At 36.6% G+C, this 23097-nt stretch overlaps 1 protein-coding gene across 1 annotated transcript in view; it reads right to left on the reverse strand.

Annotated features, from left to right (window-relative positions):
- Nucleotides 1–23097, reverse strand: part of LOC136825766 (tyrosine-protein kinase transmembrane receptor Ror-like) — an 803750-nt gene that overhangs the window by 57599 nt on the left and 723054 nt on the right. Inside the window, exons 3-5 of the mRNA XM_067082612.1 lie at nt 11935–12031; nt 2060–2248; nt 94–251 (exon numbers count right to left, since the gene is read on the reverse strand). Coding sequence (XP_066938713.1) covers nt 94–251; nt 2060–2248; nt 11935–12031 — 444 coding nt within the window. The remainder of the gene's footprint in view (nt 1–93; nt 252–2059; nt 2249–11934; nt 12032–23097) is intronic.

Here is a 23097-nt window from a genome sequence, read left to right on the forward strand (position 1 = left end):
ACACAAAAGTGCAAAGTTCTTGGAAATCAAAACCTGAACCTCAATTAGCCTAGGACTAAAAAAAATAAATATATATTTATTATATATACTTACGCCACTGCCCAGGCCTGACGATGAGAATGCCAGTGGACGTCACCTTCTCTTCTCCGTTGGTGGCTTCGCATTTGTAGAATCCTTTGTCGTGAACTTCCAGGTCCTTGATGGTGAGTTTGGTGCCGTAGATCCTGACGGTGTGACCTTTCACCTCGTATCTGTCAAAAGGTCATACGTGATGAAGATGGCTTCGAGAATTTTCGTGTGTGTGGAATTGACGGAGAGTAAATCTATAGGTCTGTGGAATTAACGAACAGCAGTCTACATGTTTGTTGAATTAAAAGACAGATTTTACTATCCATTTCTGGAGTTAGCGCATACTAAAGTCTACAGGTTTCTGGAATTAACGGATGGTCAAATCTACAGGTTTGTAGAACTAACGGATGGTAAAGCAGGTTTGTGGGATGGCGGATAATAAAGTCTACAGGTTTGTGGAATTACCCGACAATGATATCTACAGATTTCTGGAAAGAAGGAAAATTAAAGTCTATAGGTTCGTGGGCTTAACGGACAGTAAAGTTAACAGGTTTGTGGCATTAACGGACGATAGTCTACAGTTTTGTGGAATTAACGGACAATAGTCTTTAGGTTTGTGGGATTAACGGACAGTAAAGTCTACAGGTTTGTGGGATTAACGGACAGTAAAGTCTACAGGTTTGTGGAATTAACGGATAATAAAGTCTATAGGTTTGCGGAATTAACAGACAATAGTCTATAGGTTTAAGGAATTAACGAACAGTAAAGTCTATAGGCTTGTGGAATTAATGGATAGATTTTACCATCCGTTTCTGGGATTAGCGGATACTAAAGTCTACAGGTTTCTGAAATTAATGGACAGTAAAGTTTATAGGTTTGTGGGATTAACGGACAGTAGTCTATAGGTTTGTGCAATTACCGTACAATAGTCTATAGGTCTGTGGAATTAACGGACAGTTAAGTCTACAAGTTTCTGGAGTTAACGGATAGTCAAGTCTATAGGTTTGTGGAATTAACGAAGGGAATATGAATATATACGAGAAATTTGGAACGTTTAACCTTAGATATCTGAGCCCAGAACTTTTCTTTTTGGAATTGAAATTCACTTCAATGTCTTATAAATATTACCCGATATGATCTATCAGAAATCAACAATAACCTCACCACTCGTCCAATAAAAATAAAAGCTAGAAAATACATCGATAAATAAATGGTCTGCCTAATCAGAATTAGGCTAACCTGCATTACCCTAGACAAGATTGAAACTGACAAAACCTCTACTTTCATCAATATTACACGTTCTCTTTTGTCAACTCATTCACTGGTCTAGTTTTCTAAAAGAGCGAGAACAACTGTCATTTTTTTCTCCTTGCTCGAGTCACGTCAAGTCAAATTTAAAGAAACTATTATCTCCGGCTATTGATTCCAGGTGCATTTTTCTTAATGGAATAGTCAAAATATTTCAGCAGACTTACTTTATAAGTACGTACCTTTAAAGTAATAATCTTTAAAATACAAAATATTTTAATGCTTTAACGACTTTCTGACTTTTATAAAAAGACAATGTGGGTGTTCATGAGAAGAAATATTGATAAAATCCCATCCATACTTTAAGATTTTATAAAAATAGTAATTGAAAAGACATTTAAAACCCAAACTTAAAAATACTAAACGTATTAACATCCAAGCCTGTATATCACCAAGCAAGCAAGCAGACACACACACGCACACATACGCACATACACACACACACACACACACACACACACACACACATATATATATATATATATATATATATATATATATATATATATATATATATATATATGTATATACATATATACACACACACACACACACACATATATATATATATATATATATATATATATATATATATATATATATATATACATATACATACATACATACAATAAACAACTGAAGCCTTGCCCTTAAATAAACACCAAGTTCGCAATGTACTCACTTCCTGTCATTAACGCGTCCCTTCTCCTCAATGACTGGAGCCTCGTTCTTGTACCACTTGAAGCGGGTGGGTGGGGGGTCGCCCGTGAACTCGCACTTGAGCTTGACCGTGTCTCCGGAATCCTTGGTCACGTTCGACAGTCTCCTCGTCACTCGGAGGCTGCTGTTGCTGGCGTCGAGACCACTGCTCCTGAAGGAGAAGGCAATTAGGAATCAGAGGTCGTCAGGGCGAAAAAGGACAATTTGCGCGGTTTGTTTATGAGATCACTCAAAAATCCGTAGGAATCAGGGGTCATTGAAAGGTCATTAAGGCGAAGAAGGTCAGTTTGCGTGGTTTATTTATCAGATCATTAAGAAAAAAGCTCAGTAGATGCATGATACGTAAATATGTCATTTTGAGTGCTATAAAAGTACACGGAAATTTACAAATTAATAACTTTTAACTTTTAATCAGTACGTTTGCATGACAGCTGTATGACTTTCTCTCTCTCTCTCTCTCTCTCTCTCTCTCTCTCTCTCTCTCTCTCTCTCTCTCTCTCTTCCTTCCTCCTAAACTTCCTTATTTAACATTCATTTCACAAACCCATCCTGTCTCATTCCATCTCAATGACCAGAATACGTCAAAACACAACCGTCATCTTTTCAAATATACTGACTTTTTTCCTAGTTTCTGCTACTTTCAAATTTCCTTACCCTTCATATATTGTCTCAGTGTTTTCACTGCAAATCCCACCTTTTCCTTCAAGCATAATCAGCAACCGCTGTTCACTTTAATAAGATGAAGTGGCAAAATAGACACTTCTTACGTTCAAACTTTTTTTCTGTCCCAAGATGCTTTTCAGTTTTCTCAAAAAAGTCTGCAGAGGTAGTACTGCCTTTCATATTTCAAAGGTTGTATGATCTACCTCTTCTCTCTATGTATTTATTTTCATATCACTGTCTGTAACAAATGCTCACAAATATCGGTATGAGTTGACCAGTTTCATTCTTCAGCCATTCAAACCACCAGACTTTCCTAGCAACCTGCATTCCTAGAACCCAGGTCTTGTACAGTCACTTTCAGTTGTCTTCTCTGGCACAGACTTTCGAGCTCTGTTCGTTATTTACATCCAGGGAGACACAGCACACATTTGTCTGTCACCTAATTTCACACTAAACCAATCACACTCCTACCTACATATTCTTACAAATAATTTTATCGCTCTAATATACCGCCCGATCTGTCTATCATACTCATCACTACAGACAATGCAGTTCTTAAAGTTCTATCACAAACCTAATATGCAGACATCTGTGCAAAATGCTTGCTTTTTGTATATTCAAAACTCTCAATACTGTTTCGTAATAAACACTCGATCATTCTATACATTTCTTTGCTTATATCGACAATGCTCTTCCCTTACCAAGCTACCCTCCTTCTCTCTCTCTATTACAGACCACTGTTCCCGGTATGGTTCCCAAGTCAAATATGGCCAAATAGTTAGGCTAGTGGGCGTACTACGCAAAAAAAAAAAAAAAAAAAAAAAAAAAAACTGGTAACTTGCAAGACCTTTCCTACTGTGCTAGACTGAAGGAGATGAAAAGATGTGTTATCAACCACAGGCTTGAACGATATAAAATTGAACGATATAAAATTCTATATATTTAAAAAAAAAAAAAAAAAAAAAAAAAAAAAAAAAAAAAAAAGCATGAGTCCAAATCTGCCCCAAAACACCCATGAAAATTGGAAACATTTGCCCTACAGTGCCAACACAATCCTAGAACTTGAGTGCATCACAACCCAGGCCAGAGTGCTCGTGCATCCTAATCTGCACTTAGGGCCTCTAGCCTATGGAACTGTACACATATATTTAAGGGTAAGACAGACAAGTTCCTCGATATCCTACCAGGTGAGACAAGATGAAATGCCACCGCTCATTTCAGTGACTCTTTGAACAGGACGTGATTCGAACTCAAGCTGGCACCTTATATTTGTTTCCCAAGTCAGACCCAATATCATTGGTTTTTATAATTGCACTAAGTAGTTCCCCTATCCAAAGAAGGAAGGGCATCCACTCTCTAAATTCTTTCATATACCTTTCCTATAGACATTATAACTACTACATGACCTTTTCAACAATACAAAAGGACAATTATTCCTCACTTGAACTCCTCTGGAATCTTTCCCTCTCTGTGACATACCTCACACAACCTAGTCAGCCAGTGTGTTATTCTGATTTAAGAGAAATAATGTCTGCGCATGAAACAAATAATTACAAGTAAGTAAATACTAGTCTACATTAAAGGGCAAATCAGCCATTAACTCGGAATTTTCTGTATGGAAATATTCAGGAAAGAGATTTAGGAATATTGGAATTTCCTTTCTGGACACATTCAAGAGGGAAATTTAGGAATGTTGGAATTTTCTACCTAAAATATTCGAGGAGATTTAGGAATGTTGGAATCTTCCATCTGGAAATATTCAAGAATTTAGGAATGCTAGAATTTTAGTTCTGGAAATTTTCAAGAGAGAATTAGGAATGTCTGAATTTTATTTCTGGAAATATTCAAGAAGGAGATTCAGGAATGTTAGAATTTCCTTTCTGGAAATTTTCAAGGAGATTTAGGAGTGTTGGAATTATCTTTCCGGATATATTCAAGAAGGACATCTAAGAATGTTGGAATTTTCTTTATGGAAATATTCAAGATTTAGGAATGTTGGAATTTTTTGTTGGGATTTTCTTTCTGGAAATCTTCAAGAAGGAGATTTAGGAATGTCCGAAAATTGCTTCTGGAAATATTCAATAAGGAGATTTAGGAATGCTTCAAAGTCAGGTGTGATGCGGTCGGGCGGAAACAGGGAAGCCTCGTAAGAGCGGTGGGGTCCCCAGGTGACAAAGTTGGGGCGCGAAGGTGTGAACGAGAGGATCCTGTGACAAGCCTCTTCCTCTATTCGTAAAACTACACCTAAGCTGGACGCCCTACACTATCGAATTGCATTAAAAAAAAATAACGAAGGTTAGATATTAGGGATCTGTCGCGATGGCCTCCTGGACTTTAGTTACTTTTGAAAGATGCTTCGGAAGAGAGAGAGAGAGAGAGAGAGAGAGAGAGAGAGAGAGAGAGAGAGAGAGAGAGAGAGAGAGAGAGAGAGAGAGAGAGAATTTATTGATTGTTCTATGGTGACTAAACCTGGCGTCACAACATCCTAGGTTATTGACAGAGAGAGAGAGAGAGAGAGAGAGAGAGAGAGAGAGAGAGAGAGAGAGTTTCAACCTTAATAACAAGGTCATTAAACTCGAAGTAAAATCACTTAAATCTCGATTACATCCATAAAAAGAAAAAACAGATTTGGTAGGATCAGAAAATGCTATATTAATAAATTTGCATCCTATTAATTTTTCTTTCCTTTCTTAAGCAGCCGGCAATTTTTTGCAAAACACGTATATTCCTAGATTTTGGTGAAAGATAACTCTAAATGTTTAATAAAGACACGAAAAAATTCTCTCCTAAGATGTCTCTGTAAGATTCTGGTAAAAGATAATGAGCGCTGTAACAGCATTAATGTTGGGAGTATTTACTGTAGTTTCTATTCGTCTCTCTCTCTCTCTCTCTCTCTCTCTCTCTCTCTCTCTCTCTCTCTATCTCTCTAAGTGAGTAAGACAACATCACTGACCAAAGGGCATGAAATATTTAGCTCAAATTTCCCAACGTGCATAATGCATAAATGTGTTTGAGGCCATGACTGACGCTATGATAATGGTGAATTTTCTAGATTGTACGACTAAAAAGTATATGTGTTTCGTTTTTTAATATATAAATAAATAAACAAATAAAAAGTAAATAAATGGGTTTACTTTTTACACTTCTTCCTTCCTCAACGTACAGAAGATGACTGTATTGAGCATACAACATTCACCTTAACTTACAGCTAGACGAACGAGTCAAGTTAGCCCTTCAATTCCTAACGAAAATGAGGCCTTCCAAAGAAAACGATACACAATACAGAAAATATTGTTTATAGTAGACTAAAGTAAAATGTTTTGTGCCTTGTCCGTCGGTTTCCTGACTACTTTTTATATGACAAAAATGAATCGTGTATTCGATAAGTCATAACGGTGCATGTGAAAATAATGTAAATGATTAAGATAATTCTATACATTAGCTCCGCGCCTGTTTTTACCTTTTCAACTAGTTTTTTCTACACTTTTAGGGGTTCTGATACTGGCGGTGCATCTGTTTGTTGTCGGCCAAATGGAATGTCCCTTCGCCGTGTTTAATACTGGCCGGGGGTGGGTACCCATACGTTAACAAGTTATTGCACTTGCCGGACGGGATATGTACTGTTCGAAACAGACGTATTTATATACCTGTGCTCTGTCTTGTGAAGATCGCGTATGGAAACCCCTTGTTGGATGGACTTCAGGGGTTAATTACTGGTTAATTAGACTCGAGCGCCAAAAATGAAGGGTAAATTCATAATTAGCAACCAAAAACTGTACAAAAAGTCAAGTTATAGTGCCGTCGGCGACGCGGAGCTACCCTATAGTTCTACCATGATTAAACCTTCATCATACTTGAATGGCTACAAATTTTTTTATAATTCTGGGGGTATTATACTTGCAAAATAACACAATGGTACTCTCTCTCAAGTGCACACATTCATAAACAAAAATTATGTACAATAGCTTCATACTTTTTTATCTGTCTACTTTATTTTACATTGACTCTTTCGTATCTGCTTTCCAAATGCTCATAGAACCAAAATTGAAATAAAGTATATTATTATTATTATTATTATTATTATCATTATTTTCCCCCTTTCTCTCTACCAGTCATCCTATTCGACTAGGTAGTATTTATAGTGTGGGGTTCCGGGTTGCATCCTGCCTCCTTAGAGGAGTCCATCACTTTTCTCACTACGTGCGCTGTTTCTAATAGCACATTCTTCTGCATGAGTCCTGGAGCTACTTCGGTATCTAGTTTTTCCAAGTTCCTTTTCAGGGATCTTGGGATCGTGCCCAGTGTTCCTATGATTATGGGTACAGTTTCCACTGGCATATCCCAGTTCTTCTTATTTCTACTTTCAGGTTTTGATACTTATCAATTTTTCTTCTTTCTTTCTCATCTACTCTGGTATCCCATGGTATTGCCACATCAATGAGTAATACTTTCTTCTTGATTTTGTCAATCAGCGTCAAGTCTCGTCTATTGGCACGTATCACCCTATCTGTTCTGATACCATGAAAAAATTCTACAAAGATGTTTCTGAAGATTATAATTTAAATTCAAACATGTAACTGCTTAGTTCCTTTCAATCTGACCGAGATTGAAAAGGTTCTAAAAAGCACACCTTAGTTTATTTTTAAATAGTATTCCTACATTACTGAGGACTTATTTTCCCTTTCTAGTGACTTATTTGATAACAAGATGAAAACTGTTGTTATTATTATTATTGATGCATAACATATAATACTTTGTACTTAATAAAGTCTCTTATAATTATCGAATACCATACACATTAATTTTACTTGCAGATCTATTTTTTCACAATCTTATTTTTAGATTTATTTTTCACAATGAGAATGAATAAGCAACGCTTTGTAACACTGAAGACATTAACAACTAAACACTCTCAATGACTTTTACATGCAACTTCACTGATTAACAGGTTTTCTCACAAATTAAAAAAATATGATTAATATAATTATTAATAAAATTTACTCCTAATTTGGTCATACCCTCCAGCCTCTTAAGAGACCGTTAGGTTTAGTTCTGCAAACGCCCAACTTATAATCTGTTCCTCCTTCATACGAAGCAAGTAATATAAAACCGATGCTGTTACAATAAGTAACAGAGCCAGTCCGCTTGTTTGATGGATGGGCGTTTCTCCACAAAGGATGCCAATCATTATGGCAACCCCCAGCCCCCCCCCCTCCCCACACCCTTACACTTTCCTGGTTTTTGTGGGGAGAACCACACTGTGATGTTTCTGTTTATCCTCTGGTTTCTCTCTCCACTGTAAAGTGAAAACTTATTCTTCCCAATCAAACGAACGTGGAGCTAATCTTAATCTTTTACTTCTAGATGCAATGCATTACTACCCTAATGTTTTTCTCTTTGCCTTTTAATACATTTTTAGCTATTAGTTAATTTATTAATTTATTTTTCTTTTTAATAAGAGAGATCCCTTCTCTCAGTAATTCCATTTACATTCTCTTACTTCCTACTGAACACCATAATCTTTGGAAGCTTGAATTTCAAGTCAATGGACCCAGTGGGCTTGTTCCACATGAATAGGGTTCATCTTCTGGACTGACAGGGAGGAGGGTTTAGATTTTATGAAATTTGGGTTGTCAAGCCAATCACTGGGATGCTTCTCAGAGGTAAAGGTAATGAAAAGAGGGAACTGGAGAGGTTGGACAGCAAGATAAAGAGATCCAGGAGATAAAGGAGATGAAGAACAACGATCTAAAAGTGGAATTGGGAGAAAACTCCACAGTTGCACTGAGAATTTGTGCTTAGAGAGGTTGGACAGCAAGATTAAAGGAAGGAAGAGGAAGTGGCTAAAATATGGGTTCAGTCAGAGGCCGGAGGGATGCTGCAAAGACCACTGAGTAATGCCTACAGTGCACCACGTGATGGGGGGAAAAATAAATATGTTACGGTGATACGTGTGGGGCAATCCACTAGATATTTCAGTGACTACTAATACTGCTGTTATTGGGTTTCAACATTATTTTTCCTTCAGAAGGATGAGAGAAACAGATACAGCAACAAATAGAGCAATAAATATATATGTATGAATACAAAGCAACACAAATAACTACAACCCTTACTATATATGAACACACACACACACACACACACACGCGCACAGACTAGAAACTTTGTGTAAATCACGTATAGCTGCACCACAGAGAATCACACGGACGGATCAAAGCCTCTTCGAAATTAACTGATGAATGTATTACCTCGGGGACTGATTCTCCCCACCGACCCCTGTCAGACCATACAGCGTATGTAGATTGTGGGGGGAAAGATGGATCGAGAAAGGGGAATTTGATGACACAAGTCGCCTAACTATACATACGTAAGACGAACATCAAGGGGAGAGGTGTTGTCTTGAATAGCGAGTTAGAAGTAAACGCTGGTTTTGCCAGTACAGAATATTTCATACATTTCTTTTAATTTTAGGAATAAATGTCCCTTCGATAAAAGGAAGAGAAAACAATGATATGAGAGAGAGAGAGAGAGAGAGAGAGAGAGAGAGAGAGAGAGAGAGAGAGAGAGAGAGAGCGTTGGTTTTAATCAAAATAACTGAACAAGGACCTCTGAACGCAAATGGAGAGAGAGAGAGAGAGAGAGAGAGAGAAGGTTATTTGTAATAAAATAACTGAACAAGTAGCCTACCTCTGAACGTAAATGGAGAGAGAGAGAGAGAGAGAGAGAGAGAGAGAGAGAGAGAGAGAGAGAGAGAGAGAGAGAGAGAGAGAGAGAGAGAGAGCGTTATTTGTAATAAAAATAACTGAACAAGTAGCCTACCTCTGAACGTAAATGAGAGAGAGAGAGAGAGAGAGAGAGAGAGAGAGAGAGAGAGAGAGAGAGAGAGGCTTTATTGATAACCTCTAAATCATCTATTAAAAGTAGTACACATGCATTTATCCCGCACGCTAGTTTCCTTAGACATACGCAGAACTATCAATTTCCTATGAGCATATAAATTTCCTTTTCAATTCAACACTACTTACAGCCTTGCTACGCACAAAAGCAAACTTGAATTGCCAATTCGCCTTATCTGACATTCAAATACGTACGGTCAAAATAACCCTAGCAGTAAATTCTTGGAGCTAGGTAAATTTAGGCGTGAGATCACAATTCTCTTTTGGGAGAGTTATGAGTCACTGCTACTTAAGTAAAGATGGAAACTACAGATAGTGTTTAGAGATACTGAAATGAATTTCAAATAAATAACTTTATACATTTACTTTACACTAAAAAGTGATGTGTACACATACACACACACACACACACACATTATATATATATATATATATATATATATATATATATATATATATATATATATATATATATATATATATATATATATATATATATATATATAGTTTAGATAGATAGATAGATAGATAGACAGATAGATAATGAATGAGACAGCGATAAGGCCGAGAATCATTTCTTCTTTTTATTTACACCAACGTTTCGGGAATCCCTTCCCATACTCAGGCTACAATATAATTAATTTTTACATCAAAAAAATATGCTGAGATAGCTGATATTTATAAGAAATTTAGTTACGCAACATAACATTCGTCACTTTTAGCTTAACGGGTGTTAGGTTATATAACACAATTTATTACAAATATTGGCTATTTTACATATTTTTTAATGTTGTAAAAAATAATTTTATTGTATCCCTGACGATGGTTAGAAATTGCCGAAACGTCGGTGAAAATAAAAAAAGAAGAAATGATTTCCGGTATCCATGCTGTCCTCTTCGTTATTACACTTATGTTCACCAGGAGCGAAAATCTTGCAAATTATAAGCATACATACATATTTTTCGAATAGTCCATCTGGGACAGAAATGTTTACGATGTGACACTAAGCCTCATAATCTTAAGAATGCCAAAAAAAAAAAAAAAAAAATCTACATCAGCCTAACATGCATTGTCCCCCTCTCGCACTCTGGTTCAAGGAACAAGGAGCGCATGCTGGCATAAGGCCAGCTTGACCTACCAAAAAAACAACAACATTCCCTACGTTAAGTTGAAAAGCTAAAACATTTCCCTAAAAAAAAAAATACTCTTGTACTTGTAAAAGTTGTCATTCAACATCACACCAGTCATCAGCAGGCAATAGGCAGCGCTACGAGAGCTAATTACTGTCCTAATATAACTAATGCATATTTGCATTTCCATGACGGTACCACTCCATTTTTCAACATTAATCCTGCTAAAAAAAAAAAGGGAAAAATTGTTTTGCACCTCCCAACGGTACATTTGCGCACAAGAGCAAGTAATAGACGAGGCTCATTTTCAAAAAGAATTAGATTTTGTCATCGATGACGTTGGCGCTTGTTTGTGAAATTCCGCTGAGAAGAATAATCTTTATCATTAATGTCATTATCATAATTCGAAATTAGCAAGTATAAAGATCATTAAATCACAAAGCAGGCCTCTACACAATAAGGCCTTAAATACTGAGGGGAAAAACTGACCGCAGACAATTACAAACAAACAATAATAATAATAATAATAATAATAATAATAATAATAATAATAATAATAATAATAATAATAATAATAATGGATAAAGTGATACATTTTCTTTTGGTGTTTCATCTATACAGTCTTTTGAATATTTGAAACGACATTTTTTGCTGTTTTCCATTAAACTTTAAGATGTTTAAATAGTACACAGACACAATTATTTAATTACATCCTTCGTTTTCAAGAAATACTCTTCACTAATTAACACATACATACATACAATTGAGGCCAAAGGCCAGGCGCTGGGACCTATGAGATCATTCAGCGCCGACAGGGAAATTGAGAGTAAAAGGTTTGAAAGGTGTAACAGGAGGAAAACCTCGCAGTGAAAAAACTGTTAGGAGAGGGTGAAAAGTAAGATGGAAGAAAGAATATGAACGGAGGTACAGTAAATGGAATGAAAGGGGTTGCAGCTACGGGCCGAAGGGACGCTGCAAAGAACCTTAAAGTCATGCCTACAGTGCACTGCGTGAGGTGCACTGACGGCACTTACCTCCCTACAGAATCTTCACTTCTTAAGAGGTAAAAGAAAATTGAGATTAGGTGAGAGTGGAAGTCTAAAGTGCGTAGTTTTGTGTGTGTGTTTTAATTAAAAAATACTTACACATCAGATATGTTGGCGTTGTCCTCGTAGTCGTAGTCGTAGTCCTGAATATCCGAGTCGTCAGGGGGTGGTACAACGACTCCAGGTTGAGACCACACTGAAAGGAGATAAAAAAAAAAAATACGTGTAAGTCACGTGATCAAGAACAGGATTTGCATAATATTATGGTTTTGTACATGCTCTTCATAATCACTAACAGTCGTACACACACATACACAATATATATAATATAAATATTTATATATATATATATATATATATATATATATATATATATAAATATATATATATATATATATATATATATATATATATATATATATATATATACATATATATATATATATATATATATATATATATATATATATATATATATATATATATATATATATATATATATGTAAACTATAAACACATACCACATTTAAACATACGATTTCCCACCACCTCTTTTTCTCATGTAAAATACTACCACGAAAAAAAAAAAGACGGTGAAAATTAGACGGTGTCCCAGTAATTAAATTTCCAGTTATAAGAATTTTTTGCCCAAAAACTTTAACGAGAGAGAGAGAGAGAGAGCTCAAAATATAAGGGAAGCTCGGCGCTGAGAACGCAACCCACACGCAAGACTGGACGGAACGTCCTTTCATATATGATCGATTATCATATCAAAAGAATAATAATTCGTGTTTACCTTCGGGCCTAAAATGGAGTGTTCAACATGCCCTTTAAATATTCACGACGGCAAAAGCAGCAATCATCTAGGCCTTTAAAACCGTGTGTATTCATTTTCAAACTCAGAGAAACAAACAGCGAATAAACATGAGTTTCCCTCTGCCTTCTGACTTGCGTTGTAGATTACAAAGTGAATTCTTTTGTTTTTATTTTGAATTAGCGATACTCCTGATAGGTGTTGCAAGATGCTACGGTATAGCAACGATGAATTTATCTCTACATACATAAAACAGGAGAGAGAGAGAGAGAGAGAGAGAGAGAGAGAGAGAGAGAGAGAGAGAGAGAATTTACAATCTCTGTCTTCAACAAATGCAAATGAAAGTAAGGTAACAAGGAGCTATAAATAAAAAAAACATGCATCCAGACATTCAACCAATACAAATATTCAAGAGAGAGAGAGAGAGAGAGAGAGAGAGAGAGAGAGAGAGAGAGAGAGAGAGAGAGAGAGAGAGAATTTAAAACCTTCGCCATCAGCAAATGAAATTATGATAACCATCCGCTATAATATATAAAAAAAAATCATACATCCAAAACATTCAACAATACAAATATGCAAGGGAGAGAGAGAGAGAGAGAGAGAGAGAGAGAGAGAGAGAGAGAGAGAGAGAGAGAGAGAGAGAAAATCTTTAGTCTTTGTCATAAACAAGTGAAAATATAACCTTCTGCTACGATAAATAAAAAAGAATATGCATACAAAACATTCAACTATTACAAATATTCAATACTGAATTCCAGCATTCCTTCACTCACACTAAACAAGAATGCCAGTGTAAATACACCTTGCAATATTGCCTTAAGACTGCCTGCACTGTCACTTCGGAGGCCAAAACGCTCTCTTTAAAAATGAACAAGGCAGATGAACAGTACACAAGGACAGTCTTTCGTCATCTTCTCCCTTCTCTACATATAACTTTTTTCAAATATCATTCCTGACATATGAACTGCGACAAAAAGAAAAGAAAACGGGGGTTTATTTTTATTCTGATGCGTGGAGAGAAAGGTATTGTTTGGCCGAAAAAAGAAGGTATGTGCTAATTGATAATTGGCCAGAGGACTTACACATGACAGGAATGAAGTTCCCTGTCCATCAAATTGAACGGATAGTTAACTAGCTCAGAATATATATGTATATATATATATATATATAATACATATAATATATATATATATATATATATATATATATATATATATATATATATATATATATATATATATATATATATATATATATATATATATAGAGAGAGAGAGAGAGAGAGAGAGAATGTAGCAACAATGCAAAATATAAACAGTAATGTGATGACCTAAAAATTAATGATCACTAAAATCACTAAAATTATAACAAAAACCTATAAGAGATTGAGAGAGAGAGAGAGAGAGAGAGAGAGAGAGACTTTTACACCACTAAAAAAAAAAAGAAATGAACAGAGTCATAAAACGCTTCCAAAGAGAAGAAACAAGAGGAGGAGGAGGAGGAGGACGACGACGGAAGGAGAAATCAAAACAGAGAAAATAGCATAAATCTATCAAAGGCAGTAGCGTTCCATATCCAAGCCCTTGTTGCCTACAGACTTTAACACTCGGGAGAGGGGAAACTCATTTATCTTCCCCTCACACGTGCTTCCTCACGCGGCTGGTATCAGACAACTTTTCTTTCAGGGGGTGACAGAACAGAGCAGGGCACAAGAGAGAGAGAGAGAGAGAGAGAGAGAGAGAGAGAGAGAGAGAGAGAGAGAGAGAGAGAGAGAGAGAGTCATGCGCTTGAAAGTTGATTTTTTTTCGCTGTCATAAATGCACAGGAATACAAGCAATATGAATATATATACTGTATATATATATGTATATATATACATATTCATATAAGAAATATATATATATATATATATATATATATATATATATATATATATATATATATATATATATATATATATATATATACTATATATATATATTCATATATTTACATATATGTAAATATGGATATATATATATGTATATACAACAAAAAAGCAAAGCCACATCTCTGAAAGAATGTAAAAATTCCAGCTTTCCAGTCGCAAAAAATTACTCTACAAAATCCGGAGTTTCAAATCCTCCCCGATGGGAAAAACGTCAATAGACAATCTGGCAAGAAATCCTTAATCTCAGATCTCTCTCTCTCTCTCTCTCTCTCTCTCTCTCTCTCTCTCTCTCTCTCTCTCTCAAATCTTCCCCCTTGCCCTGGTAGGAGGTTCATTGAATAATTAATTAAAAGTTAAATCAGTCACAGATGGAAAGGTCTGGTTCGTTTCTCTAGATATTGTATTTATAATCAAGGCAGGGCGGCCAAATTAGCCATATTGAAATGCTAAGTTTTACGAATACGAAAACTCCCATACGATAAGGCGCTCGGGAAGGGCTCAAGGAAGTGTTGGAGGAGGAGGCGGAGGAGGAGGAGGAGGAGGAGGAGGAGGGGAGGAGGGAGGAGGAGGAGGAGGAGGAGGAGGAGGAGGAGGAGGAGGAGGAGGAGGGTTGATGCTCTAAGGAGGAGAGAGACTTCTTTGGAAAATCAAGTTTAATTGGAATTGCTAAGACATAAACTCATATTCACGTGGGTAATTTTACAAAAATTAATTAATCATTTAATGAAACTCCATCAGTGGTAAGTTGAAAGAGGAAAAGAGGGAAAAGAGGTGTTGAGAGAGAGAGAGAGAGAGAGAGAGGTGGACCTCGTATCTTCGGGATGGTAATATTACGTGTTTTAGTTCTTTCAAGCACTTGAAATAATTCCCAGTTCATAAGCAATCATAAAATGTAATTTATTGAAAAATGAGACAATAACAACGGGTAAAATATGTGCCGAAGTTTCTTCGGCGCAATCGAGTTTTCTATACAGTGTATAATGCTGTAGGAGCCGTGGCCCATGAACTTTCGGCCATGGCCCGGTGGTGACCTGTCCTATAGCATTGCCAGACTCACGATCATGGCCAACTGTAACCTTAAATAAAATAAAAAACTACCGAGGCTGGAGGCTGCAATTTGGTATGTTTGATGATTGGAGGGTGGATGATCAACAAGCCAATTTGCAGCCCCCTAGCCTGAGTAGTTTTTAAGATCTGAGGCGGACAGAAGAAGTGCGGACAGACAGATAAAGCCATCTCAATAGTTTTCTTTTACAGAAAACTACTGAAAACTGATGATGGCGCAAAGGAAGTAGTGAGGTCTTAACATGTTTCTAAGAGTGCAAACACCCTCTGGAAGATTCGATACGGTCGCTAAAATCACAGCATAGGATGTTCTTTGCGCTGTCAGAAACTTCTCAAGATCTCACCGCGTCCTTTTTACCATCGTTAGTTTTTATCGTCATTGTATGATTTTTTCATAAATAACACACACACATACATATACACACACACACACATATATATATATATATATATATATATATATATATATATATATATACATACACATTATATATATATATATATATATATATATATATATTATATATGTATTTACATATATACCCAGCTTAAAAATCGAAAAGGTACCCCAAAAACAAACAGGCCAAGAAAAATTTAGGAATGACTTCAAAGGCAAAAGCCAAAGGAGGAGGAGGAGGAGGAGGAGGAGGAGGAGGAGGAGGAGGAGGAGGAGGAGGAGGAGAGGAGGAGGAGGAGGAGGAGGAGGAGGAGGAGAGGAGAGAGAGAGAGAGAGAGAGAGAGAGAGAGACTCACGAGATGCAAAATCCAAAACCGATAACAAATTCCAGTGGTGTCTTACCTGCCATTTAATTTCCCTCTTTCTCTCTCTATCTCTCTCTCTGTGCAATTCCCACCGGGGCCTCGAATTCTATAGATTCAAAATTACACTCAATAGGCCAACCCGTAACCACTGCCCCACCAATCCCAAGCGGCAACCCCCCCCCTGCGGGGGGGGGGCGAAAATCCCTCCAACCCACACCCTCGCGTTCTCTTTGAAATCTGTCTCCCTTCCTTTTTTAGGCTTTGCATATTGGTTTCGACTCCAATCGCATATCAATGTTTCAGAAGGGAGGAGGAGGAGGAGGAGGAGGAGGAGGAGGAGGAGGAGGAGGAGGAGGAGGAGTAGAAAAGGGAGGAAGAAGACGAGGAAGAGGAAGGGGAGGAGGTGGAAGGGGAGGAGGACGAGGAGGAAGATGGGAGGAAGAGGTGAAGGAAAGGGAAGAGACGGAGGAGGAGGAGGAGGAGGCAAAGAAGGGGCATGACTCACCCTTATCAAGGCAATTGGGGATCAAGACGTGGCGGGTGAGGAAACGCCGGGAGTCTGAAGGCAGGTTAGCAAAAAGCGATAATACCAATAAGGAACGAAAAGGGAATAAACCACCGACGGGAGACAAAGAAAGAGCAGGAGATGCAGAAAGGGGGAAAACAAAGGATGCTGAAGAAGGAGAGACGAGAAAAGAATATGTATCATCGTCATCATCCTTCTGACTTGCTATAATCTTTCCTCGTTCATTGGCCCGAGATCTGAGAAAGGAAAACATAAATGAAAGAGAGAAATAAAAGTAATTCATAATTCTTATCTCCTTCAATTTTCTCATATTCTCTCTTTTTTTCAACATAAAAAAATGAAAAACATTAGGATATATAATAAAACACACACCATTGGCCTTATAAATAAATTATTTTTCCCCCAAAGGTAAAAGATTATAAACTGATATGAGAATCGGAAGGTAAATTAAGAAAATTAAGGAAGATACGAGGGGGGGGGGTTAAGGGGTGGGAAAGGTGGGGGGGGGAGGTTTAGGGAGGCTGGACAAGAAGCCATCTGTCATTTCCGACGTGTCAAGGAGGTTGGCATAAGTGAAGGAGGAGGAGGAGGAGGAGGAAAAATAGAGAAACGGCCAAGGAATAGAGTCGTTCATATGATAATCAAGTCCATAATGAGTTTCCAACAGTTCCGTGGATGGCGGTGGGTGGGGGGGGGGAGTGGCTGGGAAGTGGGAGGAACTACCCCAGTGAATGGGGAGAGTCAAAAATTAGCTCACTTTCGGCGGTAAATCGCTCGCCACGCCCTCCCGTACGCCCATACAAAAGCCGCCCATTACACAACCCTCCCGTACCTCCAGACACAAAGAAGATTGAATACAAAGCATTCTTTCGATGTCTGAATATCAAAGACGTTACTTTCCTTTGTACTGCTGTTTGGCAACACAACAGCGATTAACAATGCTTCTACGTATGTACATACATGCAGATTTGAAGTGTGTATATAAGTATATATACATACATACACACATACATATACAAACATACATATGTCAAATATTCACTTGTCGCATATACATCAATTAACTCTATTTAATTTCCAATTTTTATTTTTTGATTTTTTAGTGTTCAGTGCAATGATTCACATTATGTAACGCATTTGTTTAATATGGAAATTAAACGTTCCTATATCTAACTCTGCTGTACGCAACCTTAAATAACTTGCTGTCGCTCTGAATAATTGCAATTGCACATAGCCCCAATTAAACCTTGCTCAGCGACCATCTGCAATTAACTGGGATCTATAATTATTCGCGTATGTGTGTGTATATATATATATATATATATATATATATATATATATATATATATATATGTGTATACATATATTATTATATATATATATATATATATACATTATATATATATATATATATATATATATATATATATATATATATATATATATATATATATATATATATATATATATATATATATATATATATATATATATATATATACAGGAAGGTAAACAAGATAATACTGTAGTTAGGCACTACATCTCCATGAATGAAAGTGGAGTAATGTAAAACATTACTCACATTTTTTAAATTATTTCTTTGGTCTTCCACACTCTTTACCATTTAATACTATTAATTAATTAATTAATTAATTAATTAATTAATTAATTGTTTTGAATTAATACAAATTCAATTAAATAACCACAGCAGAATCTCTCACTTTAACTAGCAGCAACTTTCAAAAAGCAAATAATCGAGCACAGCAGAAATGCCCCACATTTATTTCAATAATTTTGTGTCTAAGTTAAAAGAACGATTATGCTCCCAATACGAAAAAGGGGTTGAGAGAGAGAGAGAGAGAGAGAGAGAGAGAGAGAGAGAGAGAGGTTCTTCGATCAACGAAAATGCCAATTGTTTTCGGAGCTCTTCACAATCATGCTCCAACTATTCTCAACAACTGCACCGCAACATTAATAAACTCCCGTCGCTCTCTCTCTCTCTCTCTCTCTCTCTCTCTCTCTCTCTCTCTCTCTCTCTCTCTCTCTCTCTCGAAAGCAGTCACAGGAGAATTTCCCTTCACCCTTATGTACGAGCTTTCCGCCCCCTATCAGGTGCGGTGAAGAAAATAAATGCTATTTTACAGGAAGAACGTCGGAGGGGGGAGAGAGAGAGAGAGAGAGAGAGAGAGAGAGAGAGAGAGAGAGAGAGAAAGAGAAGAGGGCAGCAGGGCAAATTTTAGGGGGAGAAAAGTATAGGGGGCAGATAAACGTAGGGAGGGGGAGTATTCGCTCTGAATAAAAAGCAGGAGACACATGACAGACAAGCGAGATCAGTCAAGACAGGACGGAATGTTTCTAATTCGATGGATAAAGAACTTGGTAGAGAACTTGATAAAGAACTCGATAGAGAATTTGATAAAGAACTTGATAAAGAAACTGATAAAGGAATTGATAAAGAACTCGATAAAGAAACTGATAAAGATCTTGATAAAGAACTTGATAAAGAGTTTGATAAAGAACTTGATAAAGAACTTGATAAAGAAACTGATAAAGGAATTGATAAAGAACTCGATAAAGAAACTGATAAAGATCTTGATAAAGAACTCGATTAAGAATTTGATAAAGAACTCGATGAAGAACTTGATAAAGAAGTCGATAAAGAATTTGATAAAGACCTTGACATAGAACTTGATAAAGAAGTCGATAAAGAATTTGATAAAGATCTTGACAAAGAACTTGACAAAGAATTTGATAAAGAACTTGGGACCTGACGCGACACTATTGAAATTTTAACGTTTAAAAATATAATTCAGTTCAGATAGGAACAACACCCCGGAGAAAAGTTATAAAAAAAGTAGCGATACGAACTGCTACAGCAGCATTACCTACTACTGCTATTAGTAGCAGCAGCCTAACAAGAAAACAACAACTACTACTACTACTACTACTATTACTGCCGCTGCTGCTGCTTAAAAATAAGATTCAACTGGGACACGAACATCACCCTGAAATAAGTTATTAAAAAAAGTAGCGATACGAACTGCTACACCAGCATAACCTACTATTGCTATAAATAGCAGCAGCCCAGCAGCAACTACTACTAACTACAACTATTACTACTACTGCATAAAAATAAAGATTCAATTGAGAAATGAACATCACTCGGAGGAAACTGTACTTCAGCACTACCTACTACTGCTATTAGTAGCAGCAGCCCAACGACAACAACAACTAGTACTACTGCTTAAAATATTACAGCATATTTCCGGATGATATAACTGTTTCATTTAAAAAGAAACGCTTCAACAACAAAAGCTAGTGAACTGGAATTTGGTCCCTGACAAACTTTCGTCAAAAACTGAAATAAATGAGTGTTCAATCTCGGTCCCAAATTCAAATTGTCATTGAAATTAAAATAAATTTCCCCTTGGAAATGGCAAGATTGCTAGCAAAATTGAAAAGATTACATCCGCAGGTCAGTGTTTGCGTAATGGCTTCCTCGTAATGAACATCTTTTAAAGCTAGGCTTGGCTCCACATTCGTGATGAAATGATTAATTTAGCCGCTGTTGATCTGTAATAAACTCGAATTATTAGAAAAAATTTCCAATGATAAAATACCCCTCAACACACCCCCCCCCCTCCTTTAAAATCCCCTCAACATCCAACTCCAACGAAAAAAAAAAAAAATTCTACTTTTTTAGCATTCTGACCGTCACTGTTAACAGACGAAGCGTACATACAAACAAACATACGCAAACGGCAGTCAGTAATTGCGTACCTATATGTAAAAGGCAAATGAATATCTTACAGAACATTTAGTATCGCCGAAACTGACAGTTAGCTTTTGAAAATCGTAATTCCATCTTTTCAAGATGTTTTGTATTATTTTCGTTTGCTTAAGCATTCATAAATGACCTACTGTAAACAATGTTTTAAATTTATATACAAATGTAACTTCATTATTTCCGTCAATTTTATCTTTGTTAATATTTTAACCATCGTCCTAATCTAATACTTACGTCACTGCTTTTAGCATTTTCGTGGTAAAAACAAAGCAGAAAAAAAACTTCTTAAAGGAGAATTACGAAGAAAAACAAACCCGCCAAATTAAGATGCTGTAAATTTAAGGGTAATGGAAAAGCATCCCACCATCAATATACATTAAAATGAAAGAAATGGAAAAAAAAGCTTTCTAAAACTAACCAAAGTATCGAAGGGGACAAGAAAAAGAGGCTACTAGATGCTAAGAGCAGCCATTAGAAATCATTTTTAATCTAAAGAGATTACGTATCAATGATAAAAATGGAAAGAAGCTACTAAGGACTAGTAGTAGTATTAGTAGTAGTAGTAGTAGTGGTGGTACACGTTTCCCAGAGCTACTAAAACCTAGTAGCAGTCTTAGAAGTAACAGTATTAATGGTATACGTTTCCCAGAGCTACTACAAAGTCTAATAGCAATAGTTGTAGTAGTGGTATACGTTTTCCAGAGCTACTAAAGCATATTAGCAGTCTTGGTAGTAGTGGTAGTGGTACAAGTTTCCCAGAGCTACTAAAGAGTAGTAGCAGTCTTAGTAGTAGTAGTAGTATTAGTGGTACACGTTTCCTAAAGCTACTAAAGCCTAGTAGCAGTCTTAGTAGTAGTAGTAGTATTAGTGGTACACGTTTCCAAAAGCTACTAAAGACTAGTAGTAGTAGTAGTGGTACACGTTTCCCAAAGCTACTAAAACCTAGCAGCAGTCTTAGTAGCAACAGTAGAAATAGTGGTACACGTTTCCCAGAACTACTAAAGCTTAGTAGCAGTCTTAGTAGTAGTATTAGTGGTACACGTTTCCCAAAGCTACTAAAGACTAGTAGCAGTCTTAGTAGCGGTACACGTTTCCCAGAGCCGCACATCTATGCAAATAATTGTCCTGGAGGTATCAAATCATTATTCCGTCCATGGCTCTCCCTCTGATGAGAATTCCTACTTCAGAAAAGCCAATTTACAATGAGTGAGGGGAGAAAGGGGAGGAGAGAGAGAGAGAGAGAGAGAGAGAGAGAGAGAGAGAGAGAGAGAGAGAGAGAGTCAAGTCGCCCCATACACACCTTTGAAGCAAAAACTCAGGGGGAAAAACAAAACACGTAGACACGCGGATGAATGAATACATAGATTATTCTCAAAATTCTTAAACACACTGCAGCAATTCTGAAGTTCCGTAACCGTACACTTTCTTAACCTATTTTCCTTATTACATCATTCGTGTAAGAGTAACATGGGATATAATGAACCGAAGTGTGCATGTCTGTAAATAAATTCACACGAGGGTACTGCGGCATTAGTAATATTAATAACAGCCGTAATGGTAACACGAATTGAGAGGAATGAGTTGATTTCAAATTGGTGATAATGAAGATTTAAATGACGTTGGCAAAATAAAAAAAAATCTATTTCATATAAATGTTTGTTGTTCTTGTTATAAGTACTGGAGGGAAAATTTGGTATATTGAACGGATTTACTATCAAATATCAATTTTTCAGGGTACTATAATACTGAAACTTTGCTTGCCAAAGGAAAATATCCTTACTTCTCAAGTACTTCCAGAATTAACCTCATTTAAGCATTTAAAAATTAATTTGTTATACACATTTCATATTATCGAAGACATCCATCTTGATTAGCACAAACTGAGAGTCTCTGCTCATCTTTTGCAACGGATAAAAAATTAAGTGGATGAAATTTTTACGCCGATACAAGTAAATTTACAGTCATATTGTATCATGGCTACAGTGAACATTGTAACTATTCTGTACTCACACGAAAAGAACACGGATAAGTCAAGCTTCTTACGCCTACCAAATGACCAGAGAGAGATATTTCTTTTGTACGAGAGAGAGAGAGAGAGAGAGAGAGAGAGAGAGAGAACTGGCGTTCGGAAATCCGATCCGATAGCCGAAAAAGGTTACGAGGAAGGCGTGACCTTTTCCATCGTTTCAACTCTAGAATTTAGATACATGTTTGTTCTGGGGTTTTGGGGATGTTGGGTGGGGGTGGGGTTTGCCCTCTCGGCTACTTTTAGACCAACAGGTACTAAATCTTGAACTTCTAATTCATTTTCATCAGCGCATTTTACCTTAGTAAATACACGAAGAAACATATACGTATGTGTGCGTATGTATATGTAT

Source organism: Macrobrachium rosenbergii, chromosome 39, assembly GCF_040412425.1.
Source record: "Macrobrachium rosenbergii isolate ZJJX-2024 chromosome 39, ASM4041242v1, whole genome shotgun sequence".
In the NCBI taxonomy this organism is placed as follows: Eukaryota; Metazoa; Arthropoda; class Malacostraca; order Decapoda; family Palaemonidae; genus Macrobrachium; species Macrobrachium rosenbergii.